Genomic DNA, 21,970 nt, shown 5'->3' on the forward strand with positions numbered 1-21,970 from the left:
ATGTACCAATATATATAGCAAATTATAGCTGAGAGGAAGCTTGCTAGCTTATGAAACAGATGGTAGATTTGTGTCATGGCCCAAGAAAGAACAGGGCTTTGCCATTGCAAGTCTCTGACAATTTCCTCGCCTAATAAACACTCGGACTTCTTACGTTGTAAAGTTGGATGAGAGTGGAATCGTGTAGAAAAGGGAGGAGGAAGGAATGGCAAAGAGGATGCTGAGAGTTGGAATTACTGGTTTTAAACTTTGTGTTTAAATATACAGCAACGCAGAAAGTAAACCAACACAGCTCATAATAGATCCCTCAGACTTGCCATGTGGGTTGAAGTCAAATTTCATAAGCCCAACTCCATCAACTCCATGGCTGCAGCACTCTAACAAATTTAAGAAAGTCTGGTCAAACAATCAGGGGGGGGAAAAGAGGGTATAATCTTCTGTGAACTCTCTAACTAGAGAATGCATCCATGCTTATGAAAATTATGCAAAAAGAAATTTCAGCAACTTAAGGCCCTTGCTTGTGTCTCATATTTCTCATCCAAACTAAACTGGTGTTTGTGTAATAAACAACTGGTTCACAACTGGACTTCAACTGTCCACCACATCCTGGAACAAACTGTTGATCTACACTCAGATCCACACTGACATCTGCAGGTAACTGAAACAGGACTTCTATGAATTGATTTCTAGACAGATTCTCAAACCATTCATCACAGTAGTGTGTGAACCCATAAAACTTAAATACCCTGGATGACTATTTCTTTAAAAAATACTCACAACGTTTAAGCCTTTTCAGAGATGAAAATATTGTATATAGAGCCTGAACTCAATTATGTAGAGAAAACCCACAAACATAGAGCTATTTCTCCCTGGTGTATTTAGGGTGACTTTTTATTTTCACTTTAAAATGTTCGATTTTCCATTGCTTTTCATTTATTCTCCAACGTCCATACAGTACTTTTATAATAAGTTATCACTACCTCAATTTTAACCTCAAACCCTTCCTTGTCCCAGTTTGTATTCACGTTCATCAAAGCCTTAAAACAAAACAACCCTGCAGAGCGTTGTTTTATTGTATTCAACTGCTGCTAAGCAGCGTGCTTATTTATATAGGCTCTCAAAACTCCCAAATACACACAAACAGATTCGTAGCAGAGTCAAACTGCTCTCGTCTAATACATGTGGTTTTTCTACAGGACCTTTCAACTGAGCGAAATTTCCAAGTCACATTTATTGGATCAATCTATAATTACAGTATTAGAATATTAGAGAAAATAGGATCGACTACCAAGAGGCTCCTTGTACAATGACTGGAGGAAAGCCTGTTTTTCTGGGCTTGAAAAATTCAAGTGACTCATTCAAGGTCTGAGGTAAAAATCAACATTCGAAGAAAGCCTTATTCTACACGTTAAAAAAATTAAGTGTAATAGAAAAACACATGGAGGATTTCTAGTCGTAGAGAAGAAAGTACAAGTGCTGAAGGCTCATTAGCAAACTCCATCAACAGGCGCTCATAAACACGCAGACCCCCAATGTTTATTGATGTATTTATTTTTGGGTGCCTGGGATGCATTTTCTTGAAGAACCGGAGCTATGGTTATTAGAGTTCCCAAGTGCACTCACAAAAGGAAAGCTCAAATACTGTAGGTTTACAGCAAAACTGTAGGAAGCGATTTTAGCAATGAGGTCAAACAAACGTAGGAATGATCTTAGCAATAAACGACTCCTCAGTTTTCTTGTTTGGGTGCGTGAGAAAATAATTCTAGAAAGATAAGAAAGCAGGACTTTTTCTAGCCTTTTCCTCGCTGGCCCCTAATTCCCTTTACAACTTGCAACTTCTCTCATTTTTTATTTTATGCTTATGGGCCTTGCTTAATGTTTTACTTTAGGTAACAAATTGGCAAGAGATGAAAGTCTGGGAGAGGGGTACCTGAGTGGCTCAGTCAGTTAAGCATCTGCCTCCAGCTCAGGTCATGATCCCAGGATCCTGGGATCGAGTCCTGTGTCGGGCTCCTTGCTTAGCAGGGAGCCTGTTTCTCCCTCTCTCTCCCTCTCTCTCATGAATAAACAAAATCTTTTAAAAAAAGAAAGTCTGGGGGCGCCTGGGTGGCTCAGTTGGTTAAGCGACTGCCTTCGGCTCAGGTCATGATCCCGGAGTCCCAGGATCGAGTCCCGCATCGGGCTCCCTGCTCGGCAGGGAGCCTGCTTCTCCCTCTGACCCTCCCCCCTCTCATGTGCTCTCGCTCTCTCTCTCTCTCAAATAAATAAATAAAATCTTTAAAAAAATAAAAAAGAAAAAAAAAAAAAAGAAAGTCTGGGAGAAAAATTAGGAGAGAGATTTTGCAATAAAAACCAGGTAGAAACTGAAACAGAATGGGGAAAGGGAAGGAAAGAAACCATGGATGTTGCCTCCACTTGATTCACCCAGTCATCCACCCGACTATGAAGTGGCAGGACCCAAGTAGTTCATTCATTCAACTATTCAGCCCTCTCCCCAAGGACCCCACACGGTCAAGTTGACTGCATATTCTCAAAATCACATTTGCATCTCCCTTCACTATGTATGAAGTGGAATATCTTTTCATATATCTAAGGGTCATTTGTTTATTCTGTGATCTGTGTATTCATGTTTCTACCCATTTTCCTTTTGGTATTTTTAGCCTTGTATCCCCCTGTGAAATTCGAGAGCTTTTTATGTATTGGGGATATTAACCTTTTATGTAGGATATAGTAGAAGTATTTTTCTCCAAGTTCTGTCATCTTGCTTTTGACTTTGCTTATGTGTTTTTTGCCATGCAAAAGGTTTTTACTTTCATTTTTATGCAGTTGTCATTTTCCAACTTTTTTATTACATCCGGATTTGGAGTCATATGTAGAAAAGCTTTCCCCATACCCAGGTTTTCTTCTAGTACTCATATGGTTTTATTTTTTACATTTAGATCCATCTGGAGTTTACTCCAGTGTATAGTGTAAGGTGTGCAACCAAATTATTTATTTTTTGCGGTTATCCAGTTATCCCAATAGCATTTATTAAAAAGTCCGTCTTTGCCCCAGTGATTTGGGTATTATTATATATTAAAAATATATTTACATATTTATTTATATATAATAATATAAAAACATATATGTTATATTTATTATATATTACTATATAATATATTTAAATATTTATTATATATTAAATTTTCATATATACCTGGGTCTACCTCTGGAATTTTTGCTTTATTCCAGTGATATGTCTGTTCATGCACTAGTACAATAATGGTAGCAGGTTATAGCACATTGAATAATAATTTAACAAAATAATTTGAAGTGATATGCAAAAAGAAGGGGGGCAGCTTTCTTTAACAGAATGCTAGTTAATAAATGACAAAACTAGGAAACCATCATTTTGCAGCCACCATTAAAAAGTGATTCAGGGAGTGCCTGGGTGGCTCAGTCGGTTAAGCGTCTGCCTTTGGCTCAGGTCATGATCCCAGGGTCCTGGGATCAAGTCCCGCATCGGGCTCCCTGCTCCTTGGGAGCCTGCTTCTCCCTCTGCCTCTCTCTCTCTGTCTCTCATGAATAAATAAATAAAAAATCTTTAAAAAAATAAAATAAAGGGCGCCTGGGTGGCTCAGTTGGTTAAGCGACTGCCTTCGGCTCAGGTCATGATCCTGGAGTCCCGGGATCGAGTCCCGCATCGGGCTCCCTGCTCGACGGGGAGTCTGCTTCTCCCTCTGACCCTCCCCCCTCTCATGCTGTTTCTCTCTCTCAAATAAATAAATAAAATCTTTAAAAATAAATAAATAAATAAAATAAAATAAAATAAAAAATAAAATAGACAGAAGGTCTTTTTAAAAAAAAAAAAAAAAAGTGATTCAGGGAGTGCCTGGGTGGCTCAGTCGGTTAAGCATCCGAGTCTTGATTTCGGCTCAAGTCATGATCTCAGGGTCGCGACATCAAGTCCCACGGTCAGCTCCAGGCTCAGCGGGGAGTCTGCTTCTCTCCCTCTCTGCCCCTCCCCCTGCTCGTGCTCTCTCTCTAAAATAAATAAATAAATCGGGGCACCTGGGTGGCTCAGTCGATTAAGCGTCTGCCTTCCACTCCAGTCATGATCCCAGGGATCAAGTCCTACATCAGGCTCCCTGCTCAGCGGGAAGCTTGCTTCTCTCTCTCCCTCTGCCCCTCCTTCCCTGATCCTGCGTGTTCTTTCTCTCTCTCTCTCAAATAAATAAATAAAATCTTTAAAAATAAATAAATAAGTCTTTAAAAACAACTGATTCAGATAGGCATCACTAGTGAATGCTAAAACTATCTGGTGAAAATGTTTGGGGAATAGGACATGTACACGGTCACACCTACTTTTTAATGTCAATCCGTTAATTACAAAGAGGAAAGAGTACCCTTCCAGTGGAAGAATCTGGAGAACACTACTTTCACCAAGTGATCAAACTTGGCATCGCCAATGGGAAAACCGACGTCACCTACCTCCTGATGTGGAACAATGGGAATCACCTACATGGTATTCTTGCCAAAAATGTTTAACGTTTCACTGAATCTAATCATGAGGAAACAATCTGAAAAATCCAAATTACAAGACATTATGCAAAATAACTGGCCCAGGCTCTTCAAAATAAATATTTCATGAAAGATGAAAAAGGTGGAGGACTGTTCTGTATTAAAGAAAATTAAAGGGGCGCCTGGCTGGCTCAGGCAGTAGAGCGTGTGACTCTTGATCTCGGAGTTGTGAGCTTGAGCCCTACGTTGGGCTAGAGATTACTTTAAAAAAATTAAAAATCTTAAAAAAAAAAAAACTAAAGAGACATGACAACTAGATGAATTTGCATGACCTCTGATCCTGAATTTTGGATCTTCGATTAAAAAAGAAAAGCTCTGGGGCGGCGCCTGGGTGGCTCAGTCAGTTAAGCATGTGCCTTTGGCTCAGGTCATGATCCCAGAGTCCTGGGATCAAGCCCCACGTCATCGGGCTCCCTGCTCAGCAGGGGAGTCGGCTTCTCCCTCTCCCTCTGCAGCTCCCCCTGCTTGTGCTCTCTCACTCTCTTGCTTTCTCTCTCAAATAAATAAACAAAATCTTAAAAAAAAAAAAAAAAAAGAAAGGCTCTAAAGGAGATTATTGGGACAATTTGAGAAATTTGAATATGGACTGTGAATTAAATAAAATTATCTTATCGATGTTAAATTTCTTGGGTGTCCTAACAAAACTGTGATTATATAGGCAAACACCTCTGTGTCTCTGTGAGACCATTCTAGACCAACTGAACAACTGAGAACAGCTGAGCCTGGTCCTGAACAGTAGGACCTTCCAGCTTGCCCATAAACTCATGAGAAAAAAACAAACAACTATTGTTATAAGGCACTACGGTTTGGGGGTGGTGGGGAGCAGGGGGAGAATACATAGTCATAGCTCATACAAACAATGATACTGTCTGTGTAAAACTTTGGGGAAAAGAAAAAAAAAGAAAAAAGAAAATACTGATGCATATGCAAACTCTCTGTAAGGAAACACAAGAAACTGAAAATACAACTGTTTGGGGGAAGATTAACTAGGGTGGCTGGGGGATGAAGATGGGAGGGAGACATTTCACTGTCTGCTCTTTTGTACCTATGGAATTTTGAAACATGTGAATGTATTTCCAATAAATGAATAAATAAGTGAATAAAATCTGTTACTTTTACTCAGATCTTTCTAGAACCCTTAAATCATCTCTAGTGCGTAACGGGAACTCTCATACCCTACAGGAGAGATTATAAATTGGTACAGTCTGGAGGCGGGGTGGAGGTATGGTTTTAAGCAGTACCTATAAAATATGTAAATGCATATGCAACGCACAGACTGTCTCTGGAAAAAAAAAAAAAAAAAAAACACCAGAAGCTGGTAACACAGAATGCTTCTGAGGAAGGACCTTATGGAACTGGGGGTCAAGAGTAAAAGGAAGACTGGGGTGCCTGGGTGGCTCAGATGGTTAAGTGTCTGCCTTCGGCTCAGGTCATGATCCCAGGGTCCTGGGATCGAGCCCCACATCGGGCTCCTGGCTCAGCGGGGTGTCTGCTTCTCCCTCTCCCTCTGCCTCTCCCACTGCTCATGCTCTCTATCTCTCTCTCTCTGTATCTGTGTCTCAAATGAATAAATAAAATCTTTAAAAAAAAAAAAAGAAGAAAAGGAAGACTGACTTTTTTCTATAAGCCCTTTTTACTACTTGAATTTTTTACACTGAATTTGTATTACCTTTTCAAAAGGAAAATTATGAATAAAATGCACATGCCCTTTGACCCAACGATTTATCACTCTTAAAAATCTCTCCTGCAGAAATACTTACAGAAGCAAAAATAAATGTATGTTATTACTTATGTATACTAATAAATTATAAAGAGCCTAAATGACCATCAAGGAAGGATTAAATAAATTATGGAATGTTTGTACAAGGGAATAATATACGGTTGCTAAAAATGAACCCATAAACCATCACCCAGGTCAACACAGAACATTCCAAAACTCCTAAAGTACTCCCTAATGCCTACTTCAGCTATTCACCCCCTATGAATTATCACAAACTGAATAAACCCATGTAACCATCACCAAGGTCAGCACAGAACATTCCAGAACTTTTGAAGCGCCCCCTAATGCCAACTCCAGCCATTTAACACTCGATGAATTATCACAAACTGAACAAACCCATTTAACCATCACCCCGGTCACAGAAAATTCCAGAACTCCTGAAGCGCCCCCTAATGCCCACTTCTAGCCATTCACACTATGAATTATCACACACTGAATAAACACATGTAACCATCACCCAGTTCACACAAAACATTCCAGAACATTCCACAGAACATCTAGTTTGTGCTAATTCATCAAGCAGTACACTCTTTTGTATGTATGCTATAATTCAATAAAAATCTCTAAAATATGCATGTGTATCTATTATAAATGTTTGCATATTATAAAAAGGCTAATTAGTTATACAAATCAAACTATTACATTATAGATGAGAAGGCTGTGGGGGCAGGAGTTTATTTGATTCGAGAAGGTTTGAAATTTTTATAGTGAGCTTTTTTTCTTCATAACTGATGATTTTAAAATGAATAAAAAATAATGAAGAAAAATACACACAAAAAAGAAAATAATTTTAAGTACGGCTAAGAGATGTTAGTTTTGTCCTTGAGGACAAACTATACACCATCAGGATTATAAATCCTAGAATTCTTGACCCACCACCTGCAACGGCCAGCGTCCCCCTTCCTGCCACCCCTAGCCATAGGTCTTGGAGGGAAATAAATGCCTGAAGAACAGATTCAAAGAAACACTTTACCAGCCCAGGCTTTCACCTCAGACCTCAGTGTAGTCACTAGATAACTAAAAATATAGACTAAAAATTTTATAGACTAAAAAGTCCTTTTGCCTGGGATGCCCGGGTGGCTCAGGCAGTTAAGCGTCTGCCCTCGGTTCAGGTCATGATCCCAGGGTCCTGGGATCGAGTCCTGCGTCAAGCTCCTCGCTTGGCAAGGAGCCTGCTTTTCCCTCTGCCTGCCGCTCCCCTTGCTTGTGCTCTCTCTCTCTCCACCCCCCTGACAAATAAATAAATAAAATCTTTAATAAATAAATCCTTTTGCCCAAAGTAGACAGGCTTCAGTGACCTAGACTAGAAACTTCTTTGAAGCTGACCTTCTGACCTTAGCTTTGGAGCCCTAAACACTCCTTCAGTCAGAAGAGAGGTAAGGAAAGAAACTGAAGGAAAACCACACCTAGGGAAGGCAAGAAACCTTTTAGGGTAACTGAACAGTCCTAGTTTGTCCAGGACTTTCCTTGTTTTAGCACTGAAAGTCCCCAGATGACACCTCCGTTCCAAGCACACCAGGACCTAACAAACCAGGCCTCAAGTCCTCTGTAGGCTCTTTCCCTGAGCCCCAACCAAATTCCCCCCTGGCCTTCAAGGTGAGAGAGGGGTGTCTTCTCCTCAGAAGCTAAAGAAGAGGTACCAGACTTCTCTTACCACACTTCACAGGAGAAGAGCAGAATCAGAATCCCAGAAAGAGAGGATCCAAGAGGCACCCAAGAAGAGCACTCTACACAGATTCAACAGCTTTTAACCTCTTCAAACCATCAGCTCCACACACCACTGCGACCCAATGCTTTCCCTGGATCTAACTTCTGATTCAGATTTTACTTTGAAGATTTGGGCCATATCTAGGCATCACTCATTTCAACTCGCTTTTTGTTACGTTCATTGCTTAAATACACGTATTTAAAAATATTGTTTGCTAAATCTATGCCACCAGAAAACTTCACATCACCATCATAAATGGGAAATGGGTACCACATGCCACAAACAGAAGGAACATACTAGGTATATATACTAATAAATATTACCTAAAGGTGGTACTCCTTGACGCAGACTCCTCAAGCAAGTTTTCCTCAGCAATGTCTGGAAGAAGCCTGAAGCTCCTCCTAGAGGTCAGAGTGTGTGGTTAACACTTCCTCAGGGGTTTCTTCCAGCTCCTTCTACAGATGAGAGTGAGTTTTCTTTTAGCTCCCCCTTTTGGTTAGAGTGTGGGGTTATTGTTCAGCAAAATTTTATTGAGTGACTGTTATGTTTTGGATACAGCGCTAGCCGCCCAGGCTACAGAGGAGAAAACGGGGAGCGATTTGGGGTTGCAATCGAGCAAGGGCTGGAAGAGGAGGGAAGGAGGACGTTAGAAGGTTTAAGCACAGACTGTGCTGCTTGTCTCCATTTCCTCAGCCACCCCCCCATCCTTTATTCAAGCCACAGAAAGCCGACTTTTGTCCTTTCCACCTCACCAAAAGTACTCTAACGAAAGTCTCTAGGGGACCTGATTATCAGGCCCGAGAGGGAGTTTTCGGTCCTCATCTTAAGTGACCATGGAGACGACTCTTTCCTTAGCTCCACTGAGAGTGTCGGCTTGTGTCTCCAGGTTTTTCTCCCACCTCTCTTGCCACCCCATCTCTCCTTCAGCCTGTCTCTTAGATGCTTGTGTTTGTCAGGATTTCGTCCTCAACCCTCGGCTCCATTAATCTCGCGACTTCCATCTCCACGCATGGCTTCCATCTCCATAATCTGACTCTCGAGTCCCAAAAGACCACAGGTGGCCCCCGTTTCTCTCTCCGGCCTCATTTTCTCCTATTAGCAAATTACGTCTGTGTGATGATAGCAACTGTGTCCTATTTCCCTCCACCCGACTCCACTGGCACCCCGGCTTTGGTCTTCAAGATTCAGCTTCCGGGTTACCTCTTTGAGCGAGCATTCCAGAAGCACAGCCCAGGCTGTGTTAGGTGCTCTCCCTCCGTGTTCCCCTGCACACTCAGTGCTTCGCACACCTTCTAATGCTTGGTCTAGTTTTTATTGCACTAGGCTGGTCTACTTGAAGGCACGAACGTAATCTGCATTTAGCTCCCAGCACAGGGCTCAGTATTTGTCAAATTGATGAATATAAGAAATCCCTGAGCTGTGAACCATTCTATTCAACACAGGGGAAGAGGAGCTTGGGAGCGGTACCTGGGATGGGTGTGAACCAGGGAGATAGAAAACCTGAGTATGTAGCCCTTCTTCCCTCTCCCTTCTGCAGAGGCAGCCATGGGTGCAGGGTCAGAATTTGTTTACGTACAGGGGAAATGAGCAGTCACATTGAGGATAACGGGAACCAGGGTGGCCCCTATCAGAGAACGGAGTTACAAATATGGATAGGGTGGACACTGGAAGGAACCCTGTGGTATTGAACTGGACTTGGAGGTACCAGTTTAAACTCATTTTTAATAGATGAACAGATATGTATGTGTATGTGTGTGTGTGTGTATACACACATTTACATAGATTTTCTCTATGCTGAGAAAGCCTTTAAACCATGATGCCCTGGTAGCAATGATTATACTTAGTGCCTACACCTTGGCTTTGAAATACCACTTTCCATTAAAAGGAATTGGGGCTCCTTAGAGAAATGTCCGATCCCAAGGCTGGGGCAAGGAAAGTATGAATCTGGGACATCTTAAGCCAGGTAGTGAAACACTACTAAACAAAACAAAACAAAACAAAAAAAAAAAACACGTGAGATTTGTCAAAAGGACACAGGAGCCAGCTTGGAGGAGCTGTCGAATCTGAGATGTGAATATCAAAATCATGAAAATGATTTTTTTTTTTAACATTTTATTTAGAGAGAGAATGTGCGTGCATGAGTGGGGGCAGGAGGAAAGGGAGAATCTCAAGCAGACTCTGCGCTGAGTGCAGAGCGCCACACAGGGCTTGAGCTCAAGACCCTGAGTTCGTGACCTGAGCCAAAATCAAGAGTCAGACGTTTAACCAACTGTGCCACCCAGGTGCCCCAATAATGAAAATTATTTAAAACCCACTGACTGAAATAAGGAGTCCACGAGTCCACACTGAGGCAAATAAATGGTGAAGGGAATTTTTTTACAGTAGAATGCCAACTAATAAATGTAGAAAGAATGATAGAATGAGGGTCATCATTAGGTGGCCATCCTACTACCATCAGGCACGAAAGAGCAATGGATACTAAAACTAGTGAGTCAAAGTTTGAGGAAACAGGGTATTTATATACTGTCAAAGTATCTCCAAAGTATTTTATTAATTTCAAAGGGAAAACATTAACTAGACAGGAATCTGGCAGACACCACCTTAACTGAAGGATCAAGGTTACCATCACCAGTATTAGGACAGTGACATCATGTGCCTCCCACAGTAATAACACAGAATGCAGCATCAATTCTGTCGTATTTCTGCCCAGAATGCATAACCTGAATTTAATAACCAGGAAACATCAGTCAAACCTAAATTGAGGGACATTTTCAAAATGGGCCAGAACTTTTCAAAAGATATGAAAATCACAAAAGGAAAGGCTGGGGGACTTCCAGATTGTGGGAGATCAAAGACCCATAACAACGAAGTGTAACACATTATCTTGGATTGATTCCTGGGTCCCAAGATTTTTTTTTTTTTTTCCTTTTTGCTAAAAGAGCATTATTGGGACCACAGGCAACATTTGAATGGAGTCTCTAGATTAGATGGTAGTTTTGTATCAAAGGTAATTTCCTGATTTTGATAGTTGTAATATGGTTGTGTAGAATGTCCTAATTAGTCTTTAGGAAATGTACTGAAGCAGGTAAGGGTAATAGGGTATCGTTTCGGTAACTTCTCCGCTGGTTCAGAAGAAATATGTGAATACTTAAGTACTTACACATATGGAAGGGGGGAGAGAGAGAATGATAAAGCAAATGTGGTGAAATGTTAACAAACAGGGAACCTGGATGAAGGATGCACAGGAATTCCTTGTGCTATTCTTGCCACTTTTCTGTGTGAAATATCCCAGTTCATGTTTTTAAGACACTGAAAAGAAAATTGAGTGTTTAGAACCTGAGTCATGCAGAAAAGGCTTTTATTTTTTACCTGTTAACCCCCCATCTTATTCAGAAGACTAAATATTTTTGGAACATGTAAAAAAATGAAAAAAAAATTGTAAATAAGAAATATGTGTGGCCTTAGCAAAAACTGTCTAAATTGTCCAGTTCTACAAAATGCTCATGAAAGTTTGACCGATTATGTGGAAAGAGGTTTCTTTTTGTTTTGGGAAACAGCCCAAACTTCAATGCAGCTATTCTTCTGTGCTCCTGGTATCATTTTACTCCAAACTTGACTGCAATTAGACACAGAGCATGCGATACTGGGACACGGAGGCAGAAAATAATTATTAATACGGATAAAAGAGAGAGACTTGAAAAACTTTTACAGAATTTTATGCATGTGTACACACTTTATTAAATTTGCATTCTAAGATATACACAAGGTCAGCATTTCACAAAACTTCCTATTATTTATTCCAAAAGCAGTTATCATGAAACAGAGTATGATTATATAAGTTAGTCAAGCAAAAAGAGCATCTATAGGATTTTCTTATCATATCATCTCTTGTATTTGCTTTCAAATAGAAGCCTGAAATATGATATATTAGAATAGGAAGAGAAAATTTTACTTTATAATAATGACTTTTCAAATATTAGACTTTATATAAAAATAAAGGGGTACTGTCAACAAAGCTCATCTGAAGGTTAGCGTCTCTATCTTTTACTTATTCCAAAACAATCCCTGCATAAACTTAACTTCCTAGTCAATTTGAACAATAAAAACGAACCTCAGTTTAAACGATGAAGTGACTCATCTCGTCTCCTGGTTCTCACACTACTGTAACAACTTCATTTTCCTGTCCCAATTCTCACCCACCACTGAATTTCAAGAAATTTAAATACCATCACATTCCGAAGGTTGTTTCTTTTGAGTCCTAAGTTAGAGCCAAAAAATCATGGCCAAAAGTATCCCTTTAAGACAAAGAAGACAGTAGGGTGAAGGTGGATAAATATCCTGTAAAAGAGAAAACCATCTCTTGGCATTATATGGGCAGAAACACCTGAACGTGGTTCTTTCAGAAACAGAATAGACACACTGAATACCATCGAAGTAATTTTTCTTTAAGATGGCACGCTAGGGACCACGCTTCATAATATGTACACTGATGTTAGGCTTGAAAGCTTCTGGACTTTGCACAGGTGAAAGCAATACGAGAAATCAAGCCATTAATAATGGCCACCGTGGCGGTTATTACAGTTTAAAATCAACACCACATCTGATGCCGGACAGAACTACTTACTGCAAGCTAAGTGATGCTCTCTTGTAAGTCCAAGAGGCTAGATCTCCCTTCAAGCCACACAGGAGGACTACTCTGTGAGTGCCCTCAAAGCGCATCATCTTCCATTAAAATTCAAGAATCTTGGCCTTCAAAGGACACAGAGGCAGGAGTTTCCGTTTCTTACATTCATTTCAAAAGTGGAATATTATGATCCTAGCAGGCAAATTTGCATATTAAACACAGACAATCCAACCACGATGTCTGAACATTGAAAGAAACCTAGCACAACAGACATTTTTACACATTTTTAAATAATAAATAACACAACGATAGATTACACTCGGGTTTTGTTTTTTTTTTTTTTAAATAGCTCTAGCAGGATCTTCCTCTTTTAAAAATTAAATAACTTACGGTACCTCAGACTTACTATCATGTACACTGTTCACAGCTCAAACAGCTTCTTAAAAGCAGAATGCACAGTAACATTGACTTTTTTCAGCTCCTAAAAGCTTCCCCATAGATATTAAATTGCCCTTACTAGGAGGCAACATCAACAAGAACTGGATTCGGACTCTGGTGGCAACACGATAACCCAAACACAGTCGGCAGCAGCACGCACTCACCACGCGACAAAACCAACAATTCCAGTAACAGAAAAGTAATCAGGAAAAAAAAGCAGCAATCGAAACAGTATGTGGCAATCAGACACATAAAGCCCCCTTTTCTACCCTACCTTATGACATCCATCTTTACAGCACAACACTGTACCCCAAGGCACCTCAGGCCTCATAATACCACCCGAAACAAGCTGTCAAGCTCCATGTATGCTTTTCTACACAGTGCTTTGGGTGTAAATAACATTATTCATTCATTTGTAGATGCTCCACACATCTGGTCAAGGCAGGAATTTCTTCTCCTTGATAACACCACCTAGAAACATTAACAATATTTTATATATTCCTTCGGGCAACAGGTTTGGGGAGAAAAATATCAACTGTGGTGGCTAAGGCATAAGAACCTGTGGTGAGTCATCCAGGCATCCTGTCAAGTCCATTTACATTCTCAGCACTAAAATCAATCCTCACGTCATACACTCCACCAGCAAAGCGATATGGATAGTAATGAAAGCAACTACGTGTTTCTTCCCCTCTGAGAAATGGCAAGTAAGCAGCTCAAACAGGAAAGGGAAACAAAATGATGTACTTTAAGCTGATGCAGAAAAATAAAAATTTAATATAACCGAAAGCAATCCATCTATTATTGTGAAATAAAGAGATCTGAAACTATGTAGTCAACAGAGAACAAAACAAAAACAAAACAAAACAAATCTCTCAAGCAAGAGAACTTCTGATCAACTTTAGCTGTCGTGTCACTGCTGGGAAAAAGAACTACACATCAGTGCTTTCCTTAAATGTATAGACTCCACAATAGGTGCTCTGTGAGGCACTGAGGACAAAATATATAGGTCTATATATATATATATATATATATATGTATATACTCTAGGCAATCGAAAATGAGTATTGGGAGATTTAGTCACTAGATCCAAAATGAGATCCGCAAAAAGAGACATGAGTAAGGTCGCTACCCTTGTAAACTTGAACTTTTAGAGGAGAGAGATGCCGAAAAGAATGGCATCAAAGTGGGTTTTTTTTTAAGTCGGTCACACTTTAATCCTCATATGGATCAAAGTTCTCTGCGTTCCTCACTGAACATTTTACGCAAGGAACAGCAGTTAAGACGCTGAATCAGAAATGGGTAAGTCACTTGGGTGAGAGATCATCCATCAAGATGAACGGAGAGCATGACTCTGCGGTTGTGCTGCCTTTAGCCAGTGAGTCTGAGGATAAGGCACTGCTGCTACTACTGCCATCCAAAATATCTGAACTGAGGACAAAGCAAAAAGAATTATAAGCAGATGCATCTATCAGGGTAAAGGTAAACATAACATGCAACAACACAGTTTCAAGAACTCACACATCGGTAAGAGCATTTGTAAATCATACCAAGCATAAGCGAGAGCAATGAACTACATACTGTACTGTACTCAGATACCTGCACAAACAAGGTCACAGAAGTCCAAAGGAGGACGCCCAACATAGAGTAAGCGCTCCTCTTGACATGTCATGACTCTGGTGAGGGAGTTCCCTTACCTTCAGCTCAAGACACTGCTATCCTGAGATTTCGCTTCTTTCCTCCCCGTCAGCCTTCGAGTAAGAGGACTGGCTACTCACTGAGGTACCCTGCATCATCTGAAGTACTCCAGTAAGTTCACTGCTTCATGGTTCCTCTACTCCAGAACATGGTCGCTCAACTACCCTAGATTTGACCACTTCCCCCTTCGCAAGATGCCTTCAATGCAAACACTTTTTTTTTTTTCTAATTTCTCCCTGCACTGTTTGTCTTTCTTATTCTTCTCATTTGATGAATTTGACAGTTTCCTTTTCCCTTCCTTTCAGAACCCAAAGGTGTCCCTGATATCTCTACAAGCCTCCCTCAGTTACTATCCAGTTAGGCTGCTAAAAGGAATGTTCTATTGCCACAGACCCGATACCTTCACCCTCCACTGGCCTCTTGGATTCTCACAGCTAGCTTCTGCTCCCATCCTTCCAATAAAACTCCCCGTCTGGGCATCAGAGCCTCTAGAATCCAGCCCAGGGAGGCCTTACCCATCCAGCCCAGGCTCTCGTGGCTGCCGACCACCCATCTGGCCTGCTTCATAAACCTGGCTTCATACTTCAGTATTCACAATTAAGAGCCTTCACAATTTCGCACCAGGCTGCCTTTCTGGCTCGGAGTCCCATCAGTCCAACATTGTAAGTGCTATGCTCTATATCTGGCCTGAATTCACTCCTTCACTTATTCTAATATTTACCAAGGACCTGCCAAGTCCAGGAAGTATTATGCTAGATCTTAGAAATATAATGGCATCTAAGATAGACACGGTCCCTGCCCTCATGGAACTTTACAGTAAGTACAGTGGGGGACACAGGCTTTTAAGTAATCACGCTAATACATATATAATTTGTGATCAAAGCAATAAAAGCAAGATACAAAGGGCTCTGCAAGTATATAACATGCGTAACCTGATCTAATTTGGAAGAACAGGGAGGAACACGTTCCTCAAAAGTGATACTTGAGCTGTCATCTGAAAGATGGGTAGGCATTAACTAGGTCTGGTTTGGGAGGAAGCAAGGGTAGTTTTAGGAGCCGAAAGCAGGCTAGTGTGGCTGTTAAGTACAGAGAGTGAGAACACAATGAGAGACAAAGCTGGAGAGGTAGTTGGGCAGTTTTAGGATTTACACAGACACACTTTAATTCTGAAAAGGGAAGCAAGCGTAGAATTGGGAGAAGGAACAATGAATCAGGAAATATGGGTTCTAGCTGAAGTCTGGTCACTAGCTCTTTTACAAAAACCCACCCTGGTCTAATATGCTCTGAGGCTAAATATTAGGAGTCTTTAATATGATTACTTTCCTGGATCTCCAAGTTAATACATTTCCGGTGTTAAGCAACCCATGGTACATTTGGAAGTTTCTGGGCCCTATACCCTACCCCCCACCTCAACGACATGTAACGCTTTCCCCCCTCTTCTCTGCTGTGGATTGTTTTTAGGTGGAGACAGAATACAAATAAACTTCGGAAAAGTAAACATAAAAATGGAAACAGTACAGTCCACGGAACTCCCACTCTATGCTCACTGCTGTGAAATGCATCATTAATAACAGCACTTTTAAGTAAGAAGTTCGGAAAATTTAGCTGGCACTGCTATTTTTTCAACCCAATGGTAAAACAGGTCTAAAATATGAATTATTCAAACTACTGAAAGAAAGTTACACAGATAATCTAAGGCATTGGAAAATCAAAAGACCTTTATATTTGCCTTTGGAACATAGGTGATTTTTCCTCTTGCAGCATTTTGCCTAGACTAATATTAAAATGAATTTACTTTCCTAAAGCACATATTGGCCAGGCAGCCGAAGGACACGCTCTGTGCTACTTGGCAGGAAGAAACAGGCTTAGATTAAAATTTGGCCACCCGGCAGATAATCTGAATATAAATAAAGACTTTCTTATTCCAACCACCAGACTTACGGTGAGCCCTGGGTTAAAAGATTCCATTTGTAACAAGACCTGCTTGCTTAGGTGAATCCTGTATTCATTCAAAAACACAGAACATGGCTCATGAGGAGAAAGCTCTCATGTAACATGGTTGATTACCTTAAGAGAAATAAGCTAACAGGGAAATTACCAAGAAGTTACCAAGACAAAAAGAATACAAATCTGAACATTTCGTTTCATATATTCCTTTTCAGGAATTTCTTCTCTATTATTAAATATGAACATATGAAAAATTGTGTTCATTATTAGTGAAATAGCATACTTATATATAACCGCCAGTGTAATTTAGATACAGAACTTGGTAAACCGTTCACCAAGTATTTTCACTAAAGTCTAATTTTTGTTCTAATAAATCTGATACTACTACACTTGGTCATGGAAGCAGAGACTACAGGTAAATCCGTGTAAAGCAAGACTTACGTGATTTTTTTTTTTATTCACAGAGAGGTCCCTGAATAAAAGTGACTTTCACAGCGTTCATTACTAAACCTTCTATCAGGCTTTCTAAAAGCAACCAAGTACGGTCCAATTTGAGTTTATCTTTTTCCTTTCCTAGCTGAAGCTCTGTTGGAGGTGTTAATGGGCTTCAGACTAATGGCTGAAAGCCAGACAATGCAAGGAAAGCAAAGGACCTAGACAGTTCAAGTTGGACACAGTACACGAATCAAAAATGAACTAATTCTAATTCATTCTGGCCACTGAGTATACACATTGATGCAAAATCTGAACCACACATCAAAAAACACTTACAACTATTAAGGTAGTGCCCTCAGTCAAAAAAAAATAAGGGTGAAAGTATAAGAGAATTATTAAAACATTCAAATGATAAACAATAAAATCAGGACGTCCAGTGTGACTCATGCTATTACCCATCTGGTTGAGCCACTTTGTGCCTTGTCCAGTCAATAAACTGGGTTCTATCCGATTAAGGACAGGCAGGTAAATGCACTAGAAATTAGACACAGCCCTATCAACCCCTGCACAGATTCTGGTATAAGCTAAGACTATGTGGCATCCCCTACCCCTTGGTGTGGGTTACAGTGGTCCATAGGGTAGGTTTTCTGGTCTCTACTATCTTATCTTAGAAAGATCCAACATTCTATTTCTGCATAACTTCTAAGTCTTTAAGATCACACAGTTAAATATAATCATTTCCATAGTCACCTTGGAGAGAGGAGTTTAAAAGTACCAGCACAGATGTCTAAGCTGCTCACTTAAACATGTTCAAGGTATATGTATACGTTCTATTATTAAATAAATCATGATTAAATCTTATTCTTTGTACATGTCACATATTCCTGATTAAATTTTCTTGCCATGACACATAAACCATTAAAAATAATGTGAAAACCACGAAATGAAATCCAGTGAAAAATGTTAAAATAAAACTATAATAAGGTTAAATTAGCAGTCACACTAACACTGATGCACTGGGCAAGAATTTCATGGGAGAACTTTTCCTTTCCTGTATGAGAAACAGACTATCACTTAATCTTCACCACATGGCTAGTAGCCCTCAAAACAGATCATCTTGTTCCCATAAGAATGAGGAGCAGAACAAGAGTCCACAACACACAAAAAGAATCAAAGCACCATGGAAAGGTGTACTTCCAAGCTATGATCAAATTCTTGAGGTTCGGAAGAACTAAATGCAGAATGACATAATTCCTGCCTTGTGCTTGACAACGTTCCCCAGATTTGGCTGGCAAAGATTTCAGAGTTTTCATCTAGTAAAAAATACGGTATCAAGAGCGGGCCTACTATTCCTTTGGGCAGCAGTTGCCACATTGGACACAAACCCCAAATAACTCTATACTCAAACTTCATGCTTAATTTACACTTCAAAGATGTCAGGTTTTGCTTTTTTTTAATATATTCTTTTTTTAAGATATTATTTATTTGACAGAAAGAGAGAGAGAGCGCGCACACAAGCAGGGGGAGCAGCAGACAGAGGGAGAGAGAAGCAGGCTTCCCTCTGAGCAGGGAGCCCGACGTGGGGCTCAATCCCAGGACCCTGGGATCACGATCTGAGCCGAAGGCAGACGCTTAACTGACTGAGCCACCCAGGCGCCCCAAGATGTCAGATTTTAAAGACTGTTACCTAATATATGAAGTTTAAGTTAAAGTTTTAAAACCCATCTTCCCTTTGTGGGGTGGGGCAGGGAAACAAACTATGACAACTGAAATGATGAGATACCATCTACTAATGATCCGGTACCTTTTCTGCTCCCTAAAATGTATTAAAATGGTTTCCTTGGTTATCAAGTAGATTGGCTATCCTTGGCAACAGAAACCAGAACACAGCTAGTCTGTCTCTGTTCCCATTCCTAAGAATACGGATGTCTGATCAATGAAACTGCATTACAGAGATAGGAAAAAAAGGTTTTGCAAAAGCAGGATCCAATTTTTACAGATCATGAATAACTCCTGTTTAAAATCTCTTCGTGGCAGACATAAATGTCAGCAATATTAGGATACAAGGTGTCCCCAAAGTCGGAGCAATTTTAAGCTTTAATATCCTCTGGAGTCCAGACGCTACAAACTTACCAAAAACATCTTTTAAAGTTTAATTGCTTAAATATCTTTCACACTTAGTTTTGTGAATTTGGAGTAATAAATTTCTTTTTAACCTATGACTTGAGCCACACATTGGCCTGTTACTGCTCTGACTGGCCGTAAATGAAGCAAATCTTTCCAGCGTGAGGCAACGCTTTTTGTCTTTATGGATCAAAAGTGCCCTTGGTCACCCATGTCGAGGTACCCAGGGCTCTCATAGCTAGTCACAGCTCTGAGGAGAAAGAATGGGAGTAGTGGAAACAGAAATAGGACCCTCACCATAGCCCCCATCACTGACAACTTAGGCTTTGCTGTTCAGAGGAATAAACATCTGGACAAGGGGTAAGGACCCTTGGTAAATCCCAGACCCTTCCCTTTCCTTTTTTCTTTATTTGTCTGAACCTGTTTCATGGCTTCCTGGACAGTCACTCTGTGACAGTATTTTTTTTTTAAAAATCACTTCACCCTGTACGTTTTCAGCTTGGCAAAATGCTTCCCTATCTTTTCCCTAACTTGGTTACTTGGTTAGCAACTGGGTAAGCAAAGCTATTTATAATGTCATGTGCCTATATTAAAACACACTTTACCATTAAAGTGATAGGCAGTTTCCACTAAGTATAGAGTTTCAGCCGCTAGTCCTCTTGACAAGCCTTAGAAGTTTTCTCTTTGCAATCATCTACATACCTGGAAAGGCACTCTATACCAAAATTAGCACACTGAGCTACCAAGGACAGACACAGATGAGAGAGAAGAGAGACTGTGGGGCTGAAAATAGCTAGAACAATCTAAAAGGCATCTGTTCCAAGGTTAGAACAGTACTGATCAACGAGTCTAAGAAACTAGAAGAATCTGTGACTTCTTGGTCAACCAGAAGTACAGGTTATCTTACACAAAACAATTAACATGGGATCTGGAAAGACAGAATCACTAATCCTTATACCTTATAAGTGGTGTGCACAATTCTTCCATTTAGAGGACACCATCCTTTTATTTTTAAAGTGAATGTACTTTTGGGCTCTTAAAAAAGATCCTCAGCTATAAAACTCAGGAAACAAAAAGTCCTGAAAGGCACTACACAGTTGTGTCTAGAACAACACGGGTGCTCAGTGAATTGATTAGAAATATGTACCGAGGGGCGCCTGGGTGGCTCAGTCGTTAAGCATCTGCCTTCAGCTTGGGTCATGATCCCAGGGTCCTGGGATAGAGCCCCGCATCGGGCTCCCTGCTCGGTGGGAAGCCTGTTTCTCCCTCTCCCGCTCCCCCTACTTGTGTTCCCTCTCTCGCTGTGTCTCTCTCTGTCAAATAAATAAAATATTTTTTTTAAATGTACCGAGGGGCACCAGGGTGGCTCAGTGGGTTAAGCGTCTGCCTTCAGCTCAGGTCAAGATCCCAGGGTCCTGGGATCGAGCCCCGCATCGGGTTCCCTGCTCCACAGGGAGTCTGCTTCTCCCTCTGCTGCTCCCCCTGCTTATGCTCTCTCACTCTCTCTCTCAAATAAATAAATAAAATATTTTAAAAATATTTAAAACAAAGGAAATATGTACTGAAAGATTTCAAAGTATTACCTGGCCACTGCCACTATCCCTTCCCCTTCTTTCCAATATGTATGTCAGCATCCAAGTACTCAACTTCAGGTATATGAAGTTAACTTTTGCACAAAAACACTTAAGGGCCTTAAGTTAGATACCCAAACTTGGATGAGTAAGGCTAAAGAAAATTATGTGACTAGACCACAGGAATCAGGAAGTGTATACTAACACTTGTTTTTATACTGAAAAAAAACAAAACCTGGGTAGGATTGTGACAGAATACCCCAAAAATTTAAAAAGATTTTATAACAACAGAAAATGCTATAGAAAATGCCATGCTTCAGAGGATGCTGGTATTCTCTGCTAAGTCAAAAGGATAAGTCAAACACAAGCAGAGCAGCTACAATCAATGCACATTATCCACAGCAACCCAGAAACTCTTTCTCACGCCATCCAGCTGTTGCCACTCTCCCACACCGTTAGCACCTACTGAGAGAGGCTGACCTAACAGGAGTTAGGAAGGAAGGTGAAGGTGCCAAAAACATACACACACTTCTAAAGGAGTACTCAATGACTTTCAAATTATCTTTTTTTTCACATTTTCTGTACCTCCATGGAGCTTTCCCCTCTACAGAGCATGAATAAAAAGCCGAATATTATTTCAAATGATCCCAATATACTTTTGATGTGGCTCTTTTTTAACAGATCATACCCTAACATCCTTTGGATTTGATTTCATTTTTTACCATGAACTGAGATCAGACAGTTGCGCAGCCTCCGGAGACAGCATACTGGTAGTGCCTTGGAAGAGCCTCTTGGGCTGGCTTTCTGTCTCCATTTCACCTAAAACAGAAAGAGATGATGCTACCGTAAAACAATTTTACAGATACAGGCATGGTGCTTAAATGGGATGATCTTTGTTTAACTAAAGCTCAGAATACTTCGTCAAGCCATTACTTCAAAGCTGTTTTTCCACGTGCTTTAAGGTGGAAGAAATATACGTCCATATAACCTCAACCAAAAAGCAAGCAGCCCTAAAAAAAAAAAAAAAAAAAAAAAAGCCTTCTTATTTAGCACGCTAAGGATATAGTCATGTTCTTTAATAGAAGAGC

The 21,970-nt window shown here is 40.4% G+C and overlaps 1 protein-coding gene across 7 annotated transcripts in view; it reads right to left on the reverse strand.

The window, feature by feature from the left end:
• The window catches only part of PABIR2 (PABIR family member 2), a 207,154-nt gene that overhangs the window by 172,608 nt on the left and 12,576 nt on the right, over window positions 1–21,970 (reverse strand). For 3 of the 7 annotated variants that reach the window (XM_064574592.1, XM_064574591.1, XM_064574589.1), the window contains exon 9: window positions 21,605–21,701. In XM_064574592.1, the coding sequence (XP_064430662.1) occupies window positions 21,605–21,701 (97 nt within the window). The other 4 variants (XM_045882798.3, XM_045882789.3, XM_045882812.3 and 1 more) reach the window with 3 other exon arrangements.

The sequence above is a fragment of the Mirounga angustirostris genome, unplaced genomic scaffold (assembly GCF_029215605.1).
Source record: "Mirounga angustirostris isolate CCGP_5_RB_7025 unplaced genomic scaffold, mMirAng1.0.hap1 SCAF_11, whole genome shotgun sequence".
NCBI classification, from domain to species: Eukaryota; Metazoa; Chordata; class Mammalia; order Carnivora; family Phocidae; genus Mirounga; species Mirounga angustirostris.